Source organism: Mchenga conophoros, linkage group LG5, assembly GCF_057382185.1.
Source record: "Mchenga conophoros isolate Kocher_MC1m ecotype Shallow Benthic linkage group LG5, M_conophoros_male_GT1.1, whole genome shotgun sequence".
NCBI classification, from domain to species: domain Eukaryota; kingdom Metazoa; phylum Chordata; class Actinopteri; order Cichliformes; family Cichlidae; genus Mchenga; species Mchenga conophoros.
This window is the reverse complement of record NC_140530.1, coordinates 39221761-39244030: the sequence shown is the minus strand read 5'-3', so window position 1 is coordinate 39244030 and position 22270 is coordinate 39221761. Positions and strand designations below refer to the sequence as shown.

The 22270-nt window shown below is 46.0% G+C and overlaps 1 protein-coding gene across 1 annotated transcript in view; it reads left to right on the top strand.

Annotated features, from left to right (window-relative positions):
• The window catches only part of dag1 (dystroglycan 1), a 55655-nt gene that overhangs the window by 16547 nt on the left and 16838 nt on the right, over positions 1–22270 (top strand). The window contains exon 2 of the mRNA XM_085275337.1: positions 11889–12574. Within this exon, the coding sequence (XP_085131463.1) occupies positions 12167–12574 (408 nt within the window). The 5' untranslated portion in view covers positions 11889–12166. The remainder of the gene's footprint in view (positions 1–11888; positions 12575–22270) is intronic.

The following is a 22270-nucleotide window of genomic DNA, read 5'->3' as shown; positions in this document are numbered from 1 at the left end:
AGCACCGAACGGTGACCTGAACATAGGGAAGCATGATGGGAAGGATTGGTGCTAGCTGGCTTGCAGCTTTAAAAATAAGAAAAAGAGGATTTTACATTCAAGTCAAATCAAATAGTTCTTGTAATAATTTTAGCTCTTCATTCCCACGAGCTTTGGTGGAGGCTCTGTTGGGTAAGCCATCTGCATGTTGGCTCTTCTCCATCACTCTGATCATTAACAGCTTATGTTTTGTTTGCACATCAAGGGGCCTACAGGTGGACGGTGACACAGGTGGTCTGCTAGCTTCGCCTGAACTGGACCTCTGGTCTGTGTTTGTGCTGTTGGAGCATTTTTGATGACATCATCTGACCAATAATATGGCTGCTGTGAGATCACTGTACTAACAGGATCTGAGCTCCAGTTTTGGTGAATAAAATTCATATTTTTGGATGTTACTGAGCAGGTATCTGTAACATGGTCCTGGTATTTATGTGTATCCCACAAAGGTACTGCAATGCAACAAGAGAACCGATGCTTTGTCCTTCACCTGTCAGTGGCTGTTGGCAAAGAACTCTGTCCAAGTGACCTTAACTCTGGCGTCAACTGTGTCTGCAAACAGGAGCTGCTAGCAGAAACTGTTATTGTTGCCAATTTAACATAATGTAACCACGCACAGACAAATAAAAGGGGAGGAGTTAAGCTGCAGAAACATCATTCTGCCTCTGTGCATGCCCTAAGGCATTATGGGAAGTGCAGAAGAGTAATAATAGGCGTGTCAAAGATCTGTTGATATAAAGCGACACGCTCTGCTCGCTGGTCAAACGCAGATGTTTTCCCTGCGTTTGCAGGTCTGTGTGGTAATAAAAGCAGATTTTTAAATTGTCTCTCGGTGCAAAAACGTGCAGCTCGTTCTGTAAGTAACAATGCACGGCACGCTTGGCTAATAATACTTGTTTAAATAAAGAGAGAGGAGGGGAACAGCCCGGGGGTTTACATGAGTGTGTATGCAGCAGGCTGGCTGTCTGCGCTGCTGCCTGTGTATTTATAACTCGGCAGTGGAAGCCAGATAGGATAGGCACGGAGATGAGAATTGATGACCTGCATCAGCTGGGGATGGGAGGAGATTCCTATCACTGCAAACTCATCGCACACTGATGCAGGTAACCACACAAACATGCTGTGTGAGCGGAAACCGACGGCGTACACACAGGAAACGCGATGGCTGCTGCAGTAAGAAGGTCACTGCGGTGTGTGTGGAAACGAGAGCTGTATCGTCAGACGTGTACCTGCTCACAGCTGACCCAGATTAGGCCCGTTTTATGTTTGTGGAGGAGGAAGGAGACGTGTTTGCAGTGCGGAGCTAAATGGAGCCTGTCAGAGGCGTGAAGCACCCGAGGGCTCGTCAGTTTGGGAGTCCACCGTGTACCTGACCCGTTTTAACTAACCCAGAAAGAAAGTAGAGCCTCGTACATCAAAGTATGTTTACAGGTAAATATGTTAATACCTCCTTTAGCTGGTCACCAGGTTTGACTAGCTGACAGCCACTGAACTTTCAAAATAAGAGCAAGAAGATCTTATTAATAATATTAATAATGATCACAAATTAATTTCTTTGACTTTCTCAAAGTAAACTTCAGTGCAATCACACGTTTTTTAATCATTTTGTTTGTTGCCTCGTTTCTCTGCAGATCCTGACCCTCAGCCGGAGGTTTCTTCCTGTTAAAAGGGAGTTTTTCCTTCCCACTGTCACCAAAGTGCTTGCTCATAGGGGGTCATATGATGGGTTTTTCTCTGTATGTATTATCGTAGGGTCTACCTTACAATATAAAGTGGTGGTGTTGTGATTTGAATTGAAAATAGATGTTAGATGACGTCAGCTGTTTAACGTCTGATCCGTAGAAACCAAAGAAAACGAGGTTGTTGTTGCTGACCTGCAGAGCTGTCGTCCCTCTGCAGTAAAAGCCTCGCCTCCGGGAGGCGTAGTGCGTCCAGTGAGTGCTTTTGTTTAGTCTGCGTGCAGAAGGAAAGTTTGTTTGTTATTACTTTAATGGTGCAATCTGTATGATTCCTCTGAAAAAGAGATCGTTTGGCAAATTAGAGCAAATTAAGACCTGCTGCGTCGTGTGCTGTTTGCCTCTGTTTTCTTGTAGAAGAGCAGCCTGAGACGTTTACAGTCAGCCCTGGATGAATGACTCCCTCTAAAGGTTGCACTAAATTCATAATTCACAGCTCTTCTTAAATCAGTTTTCCTCAGACTTTTGGACACATTAATCCGACGACTGTACGACAAATAACAGCTCTTTCTGGGAGTGCGAGTCGCACCGTTTCATCTGTGAGCGCGCGTTCCAGAACCTTCTCCTGTAACGTGATTCATCTCAGAAAAATAAAGTGACGCGATTATTCATCCGACTAAAATAGCTGAGTGGATTGTTTTTCTGAATGACGAGTGAAGGTCAGACAGCTGGTCCACAGTAGTGCAGCGGTATTTAAAGTCGGCTGTTCCTGGAGTTTGTTTAACAGTGAAGAAGAAGAAGGAGAGCTTCCACACGGCTTCCTTTAACCTCTGACTCACTTTAAAGCTAAAAATAGTCGCCGTTGGCTTGTTTACTCGTGCCAGAGCTGTTGAAGGGAAAGAAAGCCCAGCGCGTTTGGAGGGAGCTGGATGGCACCTGGGAGGGAAAGTTCATGGATTGAAGCACGCCCTCGGATTAAAGAGTGCAGATTAGCCAGGGTGTGTGTGTGTGTGTGTGTGTGTGTGTGTGTGGCATATATAAAGTCTTGTGTTACCCAGCTGTCATTTTCAGTCAAGCTAGCAACAGTAGCCAGCTGTCTCACACACACAGAGCTGTTGGTGTATCTCAGCTCTTTGCTGGTGGTCTCAGCATGACCAGGAAAACACACACACACACACACACACACACACACACACACACGAGCTCCTGAACATTCAGGTTTTATTTCCTGTTTTAGCTTTAATGATGTTAAAATGATCCTCATCCTCTGGCTCGTTGGGGCTTGTCATTAAATCTCTCTGATGTTCTCCGAGGATTTCTGGTCCGTCTGACCTGCATCAGATTTTGTTTCCCCCTTGTGGATCAGTCGAGCTTCCTTCTCCACAGCTGTTATCACATGTTGCACTGCAGTCCTGAGTCTTTTCACAGTTAGGTTTCGCAGTCGGTGCCGCTCCAGATCCAGATTAGTTGGTACGTGTAAAAGCAGGGAGGCGAGCAGAAGCCCACAAACTGGAATGACCCCGCAGCTCTGATCCAGCAGCAGTGAATCTCCATCCATCAGGCAGGAGGGCGAGATCTGCAGGAGTGATCCCGACTCTTCGATTTATTTGTCTGTAAAAGTCGTACGAACACGTAAAACATTGAAATGCAGCTGCTGATTGTGGTTCACTCTGTCACTTCACATCTGAAACTGAAATTTGTGCCACTGCTGAACTTTGAGCCGTGAACACGTCTGATCAGATGTTCGGTGGTCTTCACGCTGGACCGTGTTGCCAAAGCGACCCAGCTGAGCTCTGTCCAAGTAGCTCCCTCACCTGAACCACATGCAGTGTTTCCTGCAGCGTGACGCGGACGGTTTCCCGAAAAATACGCAAGTTTATGTGTGAAAATGGCTCAAATCCACCTTTAGGCTGTTCATAAGTTAATTATTAGAAACTTTGTTGGTGTCAAATGTGAACATCCAGCAGGAGCAGGCATGACAGGAAATCAGGACAGCAGGATGGATCTGCTTCAGAATCGCAGCAGAAACAGGCCGAATGATAACAAGTGAGGAAACACAACTCCAGAGGTGTAATGGGAGTGAAATGTAATTACTCTTCGTCCTACACATTCTTTAACAATGATTATATTTCCCACTCTGCCCGTCTTTCTCACTGATTGTTAATTCTTTCATATTCCATTTTGCAGCCATTGCAATGTTATAATTAGTTTACGGAGATGTGCAAAGCATTGCCGCATCTTCCTCATCACACACACGCTCTCTCTCTCTCCGTCCAAAGCCTATGAGCTTTGTAAGCGGGCGAGCGAAAGCGCTGATGCTCCGGCGTTGCAAAAACACGACTCTAATCAAAGTGGACGTGTGTTTGGCTGCGTTCGCAAAAGAATTCCCAGGATTCTTCCCGCTGGGTTCCTTCTCAGTTATTTATTTATTTCCAGCTTCGCCTCAAATTAAATCCTCATTTTGACAAAGTTGAAGCACGCTGAGACCTCGGAGGGATGGGCAGGGGGGCGGTGTCGGCCCTCTGCATCATATGGACCCGATTCTCAGAGCCCGGGAAGCCGGCGTGGTCCTTTCATCCGGGCGAAGGTCACGCTGAGGTTTCATTTCTGTTCTGATGAGACCAGAAGGCGGATGTTTTGACGATAGGCGGTGGATGCTCTTGTTTTCCACGACAGGATCATCCACCGCCTATCGTCAATGTAGGAGGATCTTGTTGTTGGAGATAATAAATGGCGCTCCGCACGCTGCAGGTTGCCCGCCCACGTAACCCCAGAGGTTCCCTGGGTGTGTTTGTGGAGACCTGGGAGGTCCGGAAAAGCGGCCCCTCCCTCGGCTGTGCTGTTTTTTTGTACGACGTCCTTCGTGACATGAACGTTGGCACGAATCTGTTGAAGCTGTAAATTCTGCTTCAGCCGCAGTTTCCACTACACCCACGAACGACACATCGATTTCATGTTACCGGCTCCAGTTTCTTTTACATATGCATGCACATCTGTGCAGACATCTGCGCCCAGTGCGCTGGCTTCAGGTTGGATGGCGTTCGCGTCTGGCCCCGCCCGTCGCCTGCTGTTTTCTTGTCCTTCTGTCCTGTTGTTCCCGCTCGCTCTCAGAACTCTTGTTTTATGAGGCAGGTTCACATCTGCTTCCAACTGTCTGTCACACGTGGACATTCAGCGACTCACATATCAAAGCCGGTGTGGCCGAGGAGCGGCCGGAAATTGCCGTGGGGAGTTGTTATTCCTGTCGGTTGGATTTGTGCTTGTTCTTCTCATTTCTCAGAATTCAGTGTTTTTAAAAATCCGTTTGTTTGTTTGTTGAAACGGCGCTCTGACTCCCACAGCTCCGCTCTGATCTCCTCTGTGTCATGACACAAACTTATTTATTTATTGTGGAATTAATACGTTTAATTCATTCGCAGCTCTCAGTGGAGCAGTTGGGGGATCTTTGGTAAAGCTGCTTTATCATGTATAATCATTTCTTAAGTACTTTTTAACCTCTAACATCTGTTTTCTTAAACTCTGTACACACAACTCATTTAACAACAACAACAAAAAATGAAATCATCATAAAAGATTTTTAAAGGAAACCAACTCTGTGGGATTAGAGCTGCAGACACTCGAATGTTTCTCATTTCTTTGTCTTCAGGCACATTAAACTGAATTTTGGGGTTTTTTACTGAACACTGAAGTCTGTACTCAGCGTTTTTTCTTTTACTCTAAGTGGGACTTCCATGTTTCAACAAAAGACCCAAAACTACAGTGGCCCTGAGAGGTCAAATGGACTGAAACTTAAGAAAACACCAGCAGTAAGAAAAACACTGCAAAAGCACACAAAACACAACGGAAACAGGAAAAAAGAAAACAAATAGGAAAAAAATGATTTCCAAAAGCACAACCAAAATATGGTAATATTTAATAAATATGCAGGAACTGAATTGCGCTGGGAGTCACTTAAAATAAGTGGAGGATCTATCTAAAAAAACAAACAAACAAAAAAAACCAAACATGAGAGGTCAGTGTGTTAGCCTGACTGTTAGCCTAAAAATCTGTCATCAGTATTACATGAACCATGACATTAAAACACACTTACCAAGCATATTTTGGTTCCTGCAACTGCTCCGTCCGGTTATTGCCTCCCTAGAAACACTTACCTTGTGCTTTTGGAAATCAGTTTTTCCTGTTTCTGTTGTGTTTTGTGGTGTTTTTCTTATTTCTGGTGTTTTCTTAAGTTGCAGTCCATTTGGCCTCTCAGGACCACCATACAAAGCTCTCAGCTGAGACAGTAAACTCATCAGGAAAGTGTTGTTAAACTTGGAAAGTTCGGCTCTTTTTCTCATAGACTTTTATGCAATCACAGCTTTTTGCAACCAGCAGTGTCGCCCCCTGCTGGCCATTTGGAATAATGCAGGTCTATTCTAGCTTGCAGCATTGACCTTTGACATTCGGGTCATTCCATAGAAATCTGAACAATTTCCCCATCAGCTGATTGTTTCATACAGTAACTTCAATTTTTTTTAATGTAGCCATGCAAAGCTTCACCTTCATAGTTTTTTTTTGTGTTATTTCTTTGCTTTAGCATTAAAGTATGAGGGATTTTAAAAACTTGAGTTTAGGACCTGAATGGATCGATCAAGTCCAAAATATCATGCAAAAAATTATGACTACGGTACGTGAGCGTTTTGATAGTTAAGCACAGCTGTACCAGGATCTTCTCCTACAGAGCACCATTCATCTGTTCGTAAGTTGTTCACCACATGCTAATGAAGGTTTACCCACAATGCACTTTTGTGAAGTTTTCTCCAGTGAATTATGAGAAATGGATCAAAGATCCGGGGAACCCGGTGGGTTTCTTCTCCTGGGTGGAGCATATTCAAACATCGACCGACCCCGTGATGCAGACGCTCACCACCGAGCACACGAGCAAAACTGTGCCGAGCAAACTCTGGTCTTTAGATCAAAGTGTTTGAAACTACTTCAAAAGTCACGAGGCTGTAAAAATGCTGGATAAATTAATACGTGTGAACTTTGACATACCGTGAATTAAATAAAGATGCTAATGTTATTGATACTCAGGTGATTCTGAGGGTTCAGGTGGCCTCTTGCTTTTCATGATTTGGACGTAGCTACGAGTCTCTGGTTCTGCAGCTGTGTTTTGTACACCCGTCATCCACCCCGACCACCTGCTGATGGAGTTTTGAATGCAGTTTTTCAGGCTTGCTGTGGAAGTTTGTTTTCTCACACTTTCTGTTGGTTTTGTGGGTTTGTTGGGAGAGTTTTCAGGCCGAGCTGGTCAGCGTTGGCACTGCACACAGACGCACTCCTCGCCGCCTTATGTTCTCGCAGATGGCCCATCGGCTCGCCTTTAGCAGCAGCTAATGGTGAAGCGGCTCGGAGGGTGGATTTGCATTTCTATTATTCTGTAGCTGGAGCTTCTTCCTCTTGTTCCAGTTGGAGCCAAGCTAATTACAAATGTAATTACGAGTGGGAACGAGGATTAATTTGAATGCTTTTTACAGCAGATTTTAGAGGAAGTGCAGATTGTTGAGTCACCGAGGTCCCCGTTTGGCTCTCGATGCTTCTGCTTTTGAAACTCATCCATAAGTCACCAATAATGAGGCCTAAATTATCACAAAGACACACGCGTCCCCCTCTCTTTCTCCCCCACGCTGTAACAGAACAATGTGGACTCCTTACATCCTCACACCGGAAGAATAAGCTGCCTCTGTTTACACGCTGCAGATCAGGCTGGATGAAAGAAGCGCTTAAATAGCTGAAATGTGCCTAATCTCCGTGCTAAATATCCAAATCTCATTGTAAAGGTAAACCACGCCGTAATCCCGAGTTTCGCTGGGCGCAAACATAACCTGTAGTCTCGTCCCGAGGGAGCTCTTATCCGCCGCTCGGTTTGTTGTATCAGTGGGATGCAGAGGCGGGGGGAGGGAGGTGGGGGGCGTTGAATGGTGGGAATATTTGCGTCCCGCAATGGCGTCAGTGTCACCTGTCAGTCTGGGAGCTTCCTTAGGAAGGTGACCATTTTTAGAGGCTCTCCCTCTGGTTCTGTTTATCACGCTGCTCTCGTCCTGTCTGTGCTAATAATAGAGGCATCAGCTGTGACTTTGGGGGATTGAAAGGTGACGGGAAGGAGGGAGGGAGGCAAATGGACATAGAATGAGGAAGAGACGGGAAGAATTTAAAGTGCCACTGAAGTGCTAATGTTTCACCGCAGCTAAGACGCCCGGCTCTCCGATTAGCTGCCACAGAGGGATGCCTTTCCTCTAATTGGCCCCTGTGTGGCGTTTCTGTGTGCTCATTGGTTGCTCCGAGGATTTCCAACGAAGGAATGTCCTCTCAGGTTCAGACAGGCGCTGCTCCACGTTAAGACTTCATGTTTGGAGGCGATTCAAAGTACGAGCCACAGTCGGTTTTATTAATGAGGACAGTATGAAGACAACCGGTGCAGGTTCACATCTTTTTACAGCAGATTGATACAAATTTGTGGCTCTTGTTTTCAGTTCTTCCTTTCATTTTTATTTGAATACTGCCTAACCCTCCCACCCAGCCATAACCTTAACATGCAATGACACTGCGATCATCCTGGCGCCGACACTGGTGGGAAAACAAACTCAAACACAATAGATGTCGTAAAATGTGCAAAACGGAAGCTTCGGGATTCCAATAAAGAAGACAGCCCTGTTGAGAAGCTGTTTGAGACCTCTGGCTGTTACCATGGGCACGCCAAAGCCGGGCCATGACCCAGAGACGCAAACGGCATCAAGCAATCCACATAACATCCTCACCAGGTTCCCTCCACACCTCAAAGAACAGCTTCAAGTAAATCTGAAAGACTAAAATAGCACATCTGTGTGTGTAGCCGTGGTTACAGGAGCCACTGACTTTATTTTGAAAGCACTTTCCAAGATCCACGTTCCAAAGTGCTTCATCTGAATTTCAAAATAAAACAAGCTTTGATAAAAGTTACAGGAAGTGAAGATCCGGTGAAATCAGGACTGCTTTCTCGAAAAGTTTGATGTGAAAGAAGCGCCGGACTCGACCGACCTGGTTTCCAAAGGCAGATTGTCTGAGAACCTGCAGGCTCTGTTTGGAGCTAATAGGTCAGCTGTAGTAAGAGCAAGGCTTTAAATCTGAGTCGAGTTGTACAAATGGTGCTGGGTACTGAAAGTACTACCCCACCTCCTCTTAGAGATGAAAGCTTCTCCCTGATCTGGACCTTAAACGTTCAGTAATCAGTGACGAGGAGTTTTAAGGCAGCTCGTTTCAGTGACGTCCCTGTTTATCAGACAGAGCAGCACAGGAGCCATGTCTTCGTAAAGAGGTGATGACGTCAGATATTTTGTGGTTAGACTCAAGCCGTCTCTGCCCATGGAGTCCCTCCCCGCTCTTCTTCCTCACGCAGCCCGCGTGAGGAAGAAGAGCGGGGAGGGACACCCACCTTTTTATTAACGTCGGGCTCTCCAAGTTTAGACTTTACTGGCAGCATTTCACATTTTGTTCTCAAACCGATGATGAATCATCTGCCAGACCTCTCAAACGTCCCACTCCCGCTCTGCTTTTAGTTCTGCATCCCACCCCTCACCAGTCCTCACCCTCTTACTCTGTTACCCCCGCCCCCACGACTGTCACTGCCGCTCAGAAGAGCAGCAGCAAGTGTCCGGTTAGCCGTTTATTTATAATAGCGGGAGATGGAGCCAGGTCTGGATGCTTATTCTGGCCCCTGAGCAGCGGCGGGCCGGATGTCGGGCTATGTTTCGGTAAATGAGTGTTTGTTTTATTGCAGTTAGTTTAAAAACGACCAAAGAAGCAGAAAACTTGTGCTTTGATATTCTGATCATCGTCTCCGGACCTCCAGGTCGGTGCGTTGGGTAAACATTACACCGAAAACCTCATCGACTGCAGGAAAAACCCAAAATGTTTCTGGATAAATGTCTGGGCTTTGGGCTTGTAGTGTCGGTTCCACGTTTGCTTTTTAAAAGTGGATTTACTTTGACATCCCTCTTAGAGATGCGCCCGCATTCCTCAGCAGCCGGCTGTCATTACGCTTGCATTAGTTTGGCTGGTTTTGCACAGTGTTGCCTCATTTCTTTACGTCCTGCAGCTGCTGTGGTTTTACAAGGAAATAAATTCACCTTCAGGATTCTTTGTTCTGTTTTCAGGAAAATCAGCAGCTTACATAAAGACAGAAAGGCTTTCGTGTTGAACTCTGATTTATGAAAGCACGCAGCAAGCGCTGGAGCGACACCATCTCCGGTTCAGTCGGTCCGACCCCGATGAACCCTGGTTCAAGTTACATGGTTATTTGGAGTAAATAAAACAATTTGCCCAACATATAGATGATGTGGAGGGGAGGCTTCTCTTTGATGGTTTTGACCAATCAGGAAGCACCAGGTTCTCAGTCTGAATCCAGATTTAAACCCGAGATGCTGAAACCAAGAGCTGCCGTTTCCTTCCCTTCTTGGCTGTCTTTGCCCACCTTCCTGCCCACCTGTGCTACAACGCCGGGAGGTGGGTGGAGCATGTTTGGGGGGCGGTGTTGTAGGTGTTGAGGTAATGGCAGCTTTCTGTCCCGCTCAGAGTCAAAGACTTCTCTCTGTGCCCTTCGTGTCTACGTGCCTCTCTTTCTGTGCGCTGACAGCTTCTCTTCATCCAGCTCGCCGGCGCTTTCACAGCGACGCTCCCCCGCCATCGTCAGCCCCATTGTCATGCGATGAATAGAAAGGCTGTGTTTTTGATAGGTGAGTGAGCGCCAGGAGGGAAAAGAAGAAGAAGAAAAATGGCCTTGAAGGTTTTGGAGATGTGAGAAAAGGCGTGGCGTAGCTTAATGCTCTGGAGGGAGGACAGGAAGTGTTTGAGATGAAGAAAGGCGTGTGAGGACAAAATGTAAAACAAAAAACATCCTGAAACAGACAAAAGCAGCGAAGGCAATCAGACGAAGAGAAACCGATGACAGATTGAACAGCACGGAAAAGCAATAAGGAGGAAGAGGAAGCGGGAGGGATGTTGCCTCTGGTGCTGCAGTTGAAGGGACCCTATGTGAAAGCGAGGGGGGGGGTTATCCACGGTGGCCATCTTGGACTACTTTCAAGAAGCCTCAGTAAAACTTTAACGCACCAGAAGTAATTCCAAGGAGCTTCAGTGGAAATGAAAACATTTAAAAGTAGAAAAAGCAACTCGACTTTGACAAAGGAAATGTCGAAATTCCAGTGATTTTTCCTTCCCTCGCTCCGGATGTTGACTCGTTGTAGAAAAGCTTGAGCAGCGGGGGGAACGACACCGTGGCGCTCCTGATTAAAAACAAAGTTTTGTTCAAAGGTGATGCACGCCGAGGGCGAGGCGGCGACAACAAAGGGTCCTTTGAGCTGGTTGAAAAGCTACCTGGGAGGCCGGGTGTTGTTGTTGCCGGGGAAGTCCTGCGGTGATTTCACTCTCTCCAGCGGGCATCTGCTACGGGGCAAAGTGGAGTCACGGCGGGGGTCCCTCTTTCTCATTCTCGCCCTCTTTCTGTCTAATGAAAGCACTCGGGGGAAATCATTTGTGTTGTCACAAACACACACACACACACACACGCTCAGGAGGGGATCCTCTCCGCCATGAAAGAGCTGTATGAATAACAACCTCTGAGTTCACCCTCCACGCTCACAATGGACACACACACACACCTACACACACACTCAGTCTGACCCTGCACACAATAGAGAAGGCATGCATTCATTAGGAATTCCAAGAAGGCTTTGACTGGTTTGGCATTGTTGGCTAATCCAAGGTCCCACCGTATATCACCTTCACCTCCCCCTCTTGGTTTATCCATCTCAGCCTCCTCTCCCTCCTTTCTCTCAGCGCTTTCATACTCCTGACTCGACTCGTTGGATAACTCAGCAATGAGTGATTCAAGTGTGTGTGTGTCTGTAAGAACTAATCAGATTACTCCCCAGCATTGATAATATTATTCCTCCTTACACCCTCCGTGCAGTCCATGATGGATTTCTATCAGCAATGAGATTTGGGTCGCACAAATCGGTTTAAGGTGCCGAACTTGTCGTGAGATTGACTTTTGATGGAGTGTGAGCTTTGAGTTCGGCCTGTTCGGGTTGCGCTGAGTGTTTTTCGCCCCTTGTGTTCAAACTGCTCGTCTAACTGTGCCTTTCTTGTGTTTCCTCACAGATCTCGAAGGTGCTCGGCACAATGGGACTCGTAACCCTCTGAGGGGCGAGCACAAAAGACGGAGAGGAGCAGGAATAAAGCCGAGTGAAGAAGAGGAGGAGGAACAGAAGAAAGAGAAGATTCTTCCTTGGTGCTGGAGAGGGAGGGAGATTTGTAAAGAGGGATTTGCTCTGTCTGTCGGGGGTGCATGCTCCCCCTGAGCCCCCCACCCTCCCACTCGGACATCCTCCTTTTTATTTTATTATCTGCATCAGTGACGGTTCGACAAAAGGTGAAGAATGCGCGATAAACAAAGTTTGGGCCGGCTCGGGCTGAGCAACGGCCTCGACGTGAGACTACCCAGGACTAGAGTCGTGCTGCTGGGCGTGCTGCTCACCGTGGCCGTGGCTGCGGAGCTGGACATCGACGTGCTTGGCGGCATGGTGTTGATAGAAGCGGGCGGAGAAAGCGAGAGGTTTGACGGAGGCAGAGGCGAGCTCGAGGCCTCCATGCACTCCTCGCTCTTGCAGGACTTCCAGGAAGTGACAGAGGGCGTCGCGGCGGCGGACGTTGGCGAAACGGCAGCAAATCAGCAAAACGCAGCTACGCCCACAGCCTTCCCCGACTCTTCAGCGGTGGTGGGTCGGATTTTCCGGATGAAGGTGCCAAACAAGATGGAGGATGTCTACCTGGGTGATATCGTCAAGGTGAGTCACACAATCGCACCACGTTTGATCAAACACGCCAAGACGTCTCACTTTAAATACATTCTGGTCTTACTTATGAGCTTATTAAAATCCTATGTTCAGGTAGAGCTGGGCGATATGAGATTTTTTCATATCACGATATGTTTTTTTCATTTCAGGCGATAACGATATCTATCACGATATAAGCCAAATAACTATATTTGTAAGATTTAAATGTGCCGTTGCTCACAAGTAAAATGTGAAATAATCAGCAGCTTGTTTTGATTTAAATATTTATTTCCCATAATAAGTTCAACAGGGTAGATGTACTTAAGGAACACGAGACTTTTTCAGATAAATAAAGGCAAATATTGCAAACTACACAAAAGGCAGCCGCTAAAGCGTTTAAGTTTCAAAATAGAACAAACGAAACAGACTAAATTCCACTTAGAAACAAAATATTAATTCTAAAAATAAATCTTAGTTTGTTTTACAGACGAACAGACAAAACTGACTAACTTTTGTCAATATCAAATAAACTGAGAACTAAAAGGAAATTCTCAATCTCTCCTTGTTGTATAGCTTAGCTTTTCAAACAGTTTTAACAGTTACTTTAGTCTGACAATAGCCGAATGACGAATCAGCGCTTCCAGTCAGAGACTGAGCTGCACCGCTTTATTGTATTTCCAGACTTGCTTTCGGCACAATTTACAGTGAACGCTACTCTGTTTGACTTGAAATAGCAGAAATACCTTCACACTACGGAACTTCTGTGGCTCTACCGTTCGACAATCTCTCCGGCGTTGGAACCATCATCTGTTTTCTCTTCGGTCACGCTCGGTTGATTTTTCTCTAGCCGGCGCACTCTTTTCCTCCATTACCCGGGCGGCACGGCGGCTGGCTGCTTCCCAAACAAATACACATGTGTGGCTTGGCACTTGTGCTGTACGTAACAAGTCACGTAACAAGTCGCGTAACGTGACGCTGCGGCTGTGATTGGTTCGGCAGGTTTAAAGTAGAAGCTCAGAATAGAATAGAATAGCTTCATTGTCATTGCACATGTATCATGAAATCATGGATGCTTCATGCCAACTGACAGCGGGAATAAATAACAAGCAGGAGAAGTATGTCCAAACTAGAGGAATACATGCAAAACAAGCAAAACGGCACTCACAGGAGAACATCACTCACACACCACAGAGCAAGTATCAGAGGCCAAAAAGCTTTGGGGAGTTTAAAAAATCCAAAGACTCAGAGGGACTCTGATTTAAAGGGGGGTAGCTGCTGAAGGGTTTCTGGTTATAGGCTGCAAATTTGAATGACTTCTGTGAGTGAAGTATGAGATGAATAAGACCATGTCCAGGTTTTAGTGGAGTACGAGGCTGTTTCAGTCCAGCTCTTATTTCGCCGGCATGCTGTCGTTTTTAAGTGACCGCGTCGTGGAAATAAACACATTTACGTTGTGATTTAACAGAGTTTCCAAGTTTTGGAGATTTTTTTTGAAAGGTGCAGCCTTAACCTCGTCTGTCAATACTAAATGTAGTTCGGCAGTAAATCAGACTCCACTGGAAAACCTCACAAGAAGCAATACTGTGATGTGGACACAGTGGAGTGGATCAGCTTCAGTCATTTAAAGGAAATGAAATTCAATTTCATTTATACGGCGCCAAATCACAACAACAGTCGCCTCAAGGTGCTTTATACTGTAAGGTCGACCCTACAATAATACATACAGAGAAAAACCCAACAATCATATGAGCCCCTGAGCAGCACTTTGGTGACAGTGGGAAGGAAAAACTCCCTTTGAACAGGAAGAAACCTCCGGCAGAACCAGGCTCAGGGAGGGGCGGGGCCATCTGCTGTGATTGGTTGGGGTGAGAGAAGGAAGTCGTTCATGCTGATTGTTGAGTGAGATTCTTCAGCATCATCCCTCGTGGGTTTGGCATCTCTCAGGCTGTTTTCACATGTGGACTCTGGATGGTGTCAGGAGGATCTGATCCTCACATAGTGTGATGTTGCTGCTTCTCACGTGTAAAAGACAACAGCCCAAATGGAGGGGAGAGAACAGGTGAAAACCACTCTGCTGATGGCTGGACTGCTCTTCAGCGAGCTGGACAGTTGAACACAGTTTCAAATCCCTTCTGTGAGTGGGAGTGGGGGAATGTCAAAGCTGCAGTGTGACGGCATGAGCACCTGTTGCAGGACGTCTTGGCCTTCTTGCGGCTGACGTTTCCTCTTTATGGCTCTGTCTGGATGTTTGGGCTCATTTTGCAGGGGGAGTTGAGACCCATCACACGCCCTTCTGATGATGCCGGTCCATGGCTAAGACTCTTAATAAAGTGCCCCAAACCTTCAGCATGTGCAGACACAAAAAACGGACCGCCTCTGGGTGGGTGCTGGTTACAAATGCTTCGTGCTGAGCAAATAGGCCAACTGCAGATGAACTCTAAAGAACAATCACTAAAAAATATGTCCGGGAAATGAAGCACGCGTGCGCCGTTGCTCAGAACCTGTCCCGAGGCGCCACATTTCTGAGGCCATTCACAGCAAAATGCCCTTTTTTTTTAATTGCACCGCATTTTCCACAATAGCCAATTTTCTATAATATATGGCCTCATACCTGAGTGCAGCGTTGCCCTCCTCTCTCTTTTCTTTCTGTTTCCTCTTCTTGTCCCAGTTATTCATTCTGTTCCCTTAATTCCATTTATCTTCCTTACCTCCTGCCTCCTTCTTCATCTCCTTCTCTCCTCCACCCTCTCTCACGCTTGACGTCATCGCCCTCAGCTTCCCATCCCTCCATCCCTCCTCGTCATCCACTCATCTCTCTGGGGTAAATCTTTATATTTCCTTCATGCTGTCCATTCTTCTCTTCGTCACCTTCCTGCTGTTCCTCCGCCCCTCGCCATCTTTCTTCTTCTCCCTAATTATCACTTTTAAACTTCCCTCCTCTCCCTATCACCTTCCAGCCTTTCATATCCTGTTGCTTACCCCCTCCCCTCCCCCTGCCTTCGTATCTCCATTGCTTTTAAGTCCGATCTCTGCCCTGCACATCCTTCCCCCGTCAGCCTCTCCTTTCTTGTGTCAAGTCACATCAGATCATATCAATCAAGCTCCCCCAGCAACGAGCGGCACGCTAATTTACTTTAAACCGCCTCAGTAAAACTCGGCACATTTGCACACAATCCGACTTTGGAAAGATGTTTTCCTGCACATGCGGCACAAAAATGTCAGAGGTGAATTTTGGGAGCGATGTGAATGATTCGCAGAAGTTCCAAGCAGTTTATTTCATACTCGGTGGGAGCTTCTGTTTAGTGTTTCATTAGCGTTAATGTTCTTTTACAGCTTACGGATGAGCGATCTAGGCCGTTTGCTGAACTCGATGTGGCTCTCTGAAGAAACCGGGCGCCGCGTGCGTTCTGTCTGGAAGTTTAAGGGAATATGACGCAGATTTCATGTGACAGCTGAAATAAACCCGCTGGGTCAGTCCCCTGGTTTATGTGGTTGGCTTTTTCCTTCTAGTCTAACGTGAGTTTGGGAGTCGGTGCTTTCCGTTTCAGCCTCACCTTTTCTTCCTCTTCGTCTTCTTCTGACATGCCTTCTTTTTTTAAATCATTCTACTCATCTTCCTCTCACACTTCCCATCACAATTTCCAGCTCTTCTGTCTCCTCGCTCCCACCCCTTCTCCCTCCATTTGTCCCGCAGGCGAAAGCTGTTCTTCCAAACCTGATTATATCTGTCACACTGGAAGCTTTGGGCCTCTATTAGAGCCAATAGGAGCAGACAGCGTGGGCAAATAAGCCAAAAAATGGAAGAAGTATAAGCAAGGAAGAACGGAGAGATGGGAGGAGAGGAAGAAAAGACATCCTGACCTTAGAAGCTGCAGCTTCTGTAAAATTCTGCAAATAAAAGGTCACAGATTAGATGTGGAGCACGAGATACGCCGGCCTGCCGAAGCGCCCTCGTGAAGGAGTCGGCACCTTCGTCCTGCGCCGCTCTCAGACTTTTAGCCGAGCCAAGAAATCCCCACGACTCTAACAAAGTTTGTTTACCTCCTCCTCCATTTCTAATTTCAGCCCTGCACATCCCTTCCCCGCTGCTGCTCTGTCCTCAATTACAAATTTCAACACTTTCTCCCCGCCACCCCCTCCTCCTCAGATGTTAGCCCCCCCCTCAGGTATTTCGAAGGTCGGCGCTGAAGGTTGTGGAGCGAAAGGCCAAATCAATTTTTGTGCTTGCCGTTGCACTCATACTAATGGCCTTTTCTTATGAAAATCTGCCAGAGTTTGAGAGGTCTCCAGCTCCGTGACAGCCTCGCCTGCTCATTCACCTTTAGCTGAGCAGTGGGTGCCCCATCAGTGAATGCATCGCCATTTAGCCTTTCATACCGCGTAGAGATGAGGGTTCTCAGCCGGGTGGGCAGGACATCAGCCTCAGAGGAGGTTTTAAAGAGGTCGCAGGGTGATTTAAGAAATACAGTATAAACCTTTACAAGTGCACGTTATTTATATTGAGTGATATCTCTGAGAGCCGTAGCGTTTCCCCGTGCTGCTGCAGCTGCCTAAACACATTTCTGAATCCTTTTTGAGGTTAATGTGACACCGTTTCTTCATCGAAGGGTCGCGGTGAGATATTAGGTGATAAACTGAACGGGCCAGTACTGATCTGATATTGGCCGACAGATGGCTGCATTGGTTAATGGATTTCAATGCGCTTTCTTACACTGAGTCATTATGAAACAGAGAAAATGCAGCTTTACAAGCTTTCTCTGAAGATTCATTTAGAGCAGAGGTTCTTATATTTTTAATGGCTGATTTAGGAAACTGACAAATGATTGAAGGCGATGTACACAGTTAGCTAACAAGGAAGAGATGCAGATCCCTTTGGTGTTGCGTCTGGAGGACCATTTGGGCTAAAATCTGCCATTGTGTGAATAGGGGAGCATCTAAGGCTGCGTTCACTCTGCAGGTCTTGATGCTCAATTCTGATTTTTTTTGATCAAATCAGATTTTTTTGTCTCCTCGTTCACACTACAAATAAAATGCGACAGCAAACGCGCTCTAGTGTGGACGCTCAAAGCGGCCGCATGCGCAAAAGAAGACGTCACACACGACGCGCTCTGTTTAGACCCAGAGCAACAATATTGTTTGACTGATGGCCCTTAATATAAAAACTTCGGACTTTACGTTTCCCAATTTTTGCTTTAAGTTATTTTGTTATTGACATAATAATGATAATGTAATAATAATGTAAATAACCTAATAATGATCCTTGTTGTTGTTTTAGAGGAGCGCTGCTTCAAAGGATAGCTGCAGATTTCTGTCAGAATCTGCAGATTATACAGGACAAATAAAATGTTCACGTTTCTCCAACGTTGTCCTCTCAGCAGTTTCACCGGATGTCCAGGAAGCGTTCACGATGTCTTCTCCGGCGCTGATAATTGGCGTCTGTCTTGTGTCGGTGACGTAAAAGACGGATTTAATGCGACGTGACCATCAAACAGCAGTCGCTTTCTAAAACATCAGATATGTGTCGGATTCAGGACCACATACGAAAGTGACCCAGATCGGATTTGTGCCGTTCACACTGTCACACCATGATGGGATATGGGTCGCAGAGGGTCAAAAAAATCGGATTTGATGCGCTTTCGCCTGCAGTGTGAACGTAGCCTAAGACAGCTTCATCCCGCCTCTGCAGGTATGAAGCTCAAACATGCTTTAAAGAACGCACATCATTAAATTGCTGCCCTTCCTCATCCTCGGACCAGCTGCCGTGCTAAACTGTTTTTCCAACTCGTGCAACAAATGCACATGGTCAGTCTTGTTATTTCAGCTGTATCTGTTGCTATGCTGGTTTCCAGCTGGCATGTTGGGGAGCTCTCCAGCGGGTTGTACCATCAGGGAGGTCTGAAAGCTGCTAGAACTTCAGATTCAGACACTGGCAGCGTTGAAACGCGTGTCCAGTCTTCACCGATTACCTGTTTGTGAACACACAGCAGCGAGCGGCTCTGAAGCTGTTGTTGGCGTGTTATTAGACAAATGTTTTTGTACCTGAGATGAGTTCAGGAAAGTAGACAGACATCTGCTCAGCTCTCCACTCCGGGCAGATTCGTGGCAGGTTAACCTTGTCAGAGTGGAGCGATTTGAAAGCTTTTGGAATATAGGGCTGCTCGATTATGGCAAAAATGATAATCACGATTATTTTCACTGAAATTGAGATCACGATTATTTGACGATATTTATTTAACCCTTTAAGACCTACTATAGAACCAAGTCCACCAGAGCTTATATTATTTTTATTTTATTTTTTTTACATGCTGTAGTGCCATTTGTGGGAGCATTTCAAGTTGCTATACATCAATACAACTGTTATAGCCCATATTTTAATAATATGTCTGCATTAAGTCCATAGTAATTACATAAATTGCAAAAAAGTGCAATAAACTACAAAAAAAATTGAAAATCGCTTTTGTTTTGTTTACATATATTTCTACTTGGAGAAGTTTAAGAGGTTTATCCCTCAAAACTTTAAATACAATAAAGTTGCAAAAAATAGTTTCCCACCACAGGAAATTTATTTTGAGTGTCTTCATAGTTTTATTTTGGAGATACAGCAATTTTTATATACTGCAGGAAAAACAAAAAACAATCCTATGATGCAAATTTGCAAAGAAAACAGCATGTGCATCATTTCACTGTGGGAAGTGTTACGAACAGCTGATAGGAACGGCAAAGCGTGTTTCTGGAATATTATGTTTTTGTTCCTGCAAGCGCTTTTTATGCAGTTTTTGCAAAGCTATATGTGGAACGAAACCGTGACCGAGGACAAGCTGATGGCATCAGATGTAAGTACAACTCCTCCGGTTTCATATGCAAAACAAATTATTGCGCTAGCTTACACGGTTCAGGTTCTACAGGGATTTAAAAATAGTTACGCAAAACGGAGCGTGCTGCTCTGACCGGCTTTAAAGGGTTAACAATGACTTTAAAAAATAATATAACATAGTGTGCAACACCACTGAAGTTTTTTTTATTTTTTTAACTCTTTTCAACCAACGGCAGTCACTCTCCAAATAACTTCTGCTTAGCTTTCCGAGCTTCCCTCGGGTCCTCTTAATCAGCGGTCTCCACCCTTTTTTGCGCCACGGACTGGTTTATGCCCGACAATATTTTCACGGACCGGCCTTTAAGGTGTCGCGGATAAATGAGGGAGGGGCTAATAATCGGCTCAGTCATTTTTAATGATCGTTGAAAGCCCAGATCGTAATCGTGATTAAAATTCGATTAATTGAGCAGCCCTATTGGAATAGATGAAAAGGTTTGGACGATGTGTGCAAACTGCAGAGCGCCCAAACAGAGGTGGAAGAGGAGGTCTTACTTTTCTTATTTTGGATGTTATCATTCAGAGCGGCTGGAGAGCCAGAACCTTTGCGATCGTGGCGTCTGCGTGCAGGTGCTGCTGGGACTCGACGACCCTGCTGTGGTTCTCTCTGCTGTTATTAATGGAAGTGGCTGGAAGTTTGGGCTTTCTGGCCAGCAGATGAGCACTCTCCATTGCCTCATTACTGCAATTACCAGCGTAATTAGCTGATTGGCTGATGGGCTCGCTGGCAGGCAAAGCACGCTTACCCGCTTTTCCTTTTTTTATTCCAGGAAATAACTGACGCTAGCTGAAAATTCTTTTGTGCTTCAGTTCACGGAAAACGAAAGAAGCCTATGTGGGTATTCATCTGTTTGCCTGTGAGCAGATGCTGCATACTGCTCTGTTATCTCAATGTTGTGATTGTGCATGAAGATTAAAGACAGATACTCACAGCTAACCCTTTCATAATTACTTTGTGGAAGGACCCCCACCCTCCCTCCAACACGCCTCCACTCCCTGCGTCTTTGTCCTCCACGTAAAAGCGCCTCAAAGCAAAACTCTGGATAACAAACAGTTTATTTGGTAAAACGCTGGTCTTGCTCTGCTTGAAAGATCTGAGCTCACACCCAGAGGAGGAGGAGGAGGTGTGAGCTGGAGAAAGAGAGAGTGAATCACTCCGACACATGCTCAGTGTGGACAGTGTTGGGAATCTCTTATTCAGTGTTACTAGAACTACTTCAGTCAGATGGATGGTTTAGCAGGTGACCCTCGTCAGAAGTCTATCTGTATTTTTCTACCATTTATCTGGATCTGGAGTCGAAGCAGAGATGCATCAACCTTGCTTTCCCCGTCCACCTCCTGCACCTTTGACTGCTGCCCAATCAAAGCACCGAAGCCCCTTTGGTCCCTTCTGCTGATGGTCAGGGTTTCAGCAGCAGCTTTTAAACCACACCAAGTTATGGTTTGCACTGAAAGCCAGTGCATTCATATCAGCCGCTGCACCGCCTGATAGTTCTGCTGTTGACTGTGCTGCCAAGGAAACGCAGACTGTACACCAAACAGTCGGGCTTGGACAGCTTCTGTTGAATATCAACACTTCACCGAGTTCTTTTGATTCCTCAGAGGCATCCGATGGAAGACAAACCACTGCTCAGGAGACCATCAACTTTTATTCTCTTACACAATACTTCTAGAAGGGTGATGCGTCCTGCATGACACGGTGCCACGGATCTCAAAATGGTGACGCACGCTTAACAGTTTTATTACCCGCTACGCCATTCTACTCTAAACAACAGTGTCTCAGTAACTTTCTCAGTAAATGATGGTCCCCTGTTGTCTACTTTTTCGTGGGCGAGAGTCTACAGCTTTCTACCACTGAAGGACACGGAGTCTAATGCCTTTGTTTTTCAGGGCCGTGTCCACTTAATACTACACTATATGATTAAATGGCATTTTGGTTAATATGAGACTCGAAATTATTTGAAGTGCAATAATGTTAACACTTCGTACTGTTATAGCATGAACCAACGTTTCCAACAGACGACACAGTTATGGGCTCAACATGGTTCTCTGCTGGCAGACTGTAGGGAGCGGCTGTTACCGCGTGGAGCTGGTGTCCAAAAAGATCCCGTTAGTTGGCAACGGTGGGAAGATTTGGGGGAGTCTTTTGTTGCCAGTGGCTGATTCAGCATCACCTGATCAGCCCTTTATCAAAAGTTTGAAGCCTAATCTTGAAAGTAGAGATAGTGTCTGTCTCCTGAAACCAAACTGGAAGCTGGTTCCACAGAAGAGGGGCCTGAAAACTGAAGGCTCTGCCTCCCATTCTACTTTTAAATACTCTAGGAACAACAAGTAGGCCTGCAGAGCGAGAGCCAAGTGCTCTGTTAGGATAACGTAGACCTCTTAGCACCATTTTAGGCAGTGATGTTAACTTCCTAAAACCGGAACTCTTCCACGGCATGCATTTTTAATTTCTCTTTGATGTTTGGGGTGATTGATGAATATAAAAACGAAGAATTACCAGATATTTTTTCATCCATCCATCCATTCGCTTCCGCTTATCCTCTTCAGGGTTGCGGGGGGTGCTGGAGCCTATCCCAGCTGTCATAGGGCGAGAGGCGGAGTACACCCTGGACAGGTCACCAGTCTGTAGCAGGGCCAACACACAGGGACAGACAATCATTCGCACTCACGTTCACTCCCGCATTCACACCTGTGGGCAATTTGAATTAATCAATTAACCTATCCCCACAAGCTGCATGTCTGCATGTCTGTGCAAACTCCACACAGAAAGACCCCGGCCTGATGGTGGTATTGAACTCGGGACCTTCTTGCTGTGCGGCAACAGTGCTAACCAC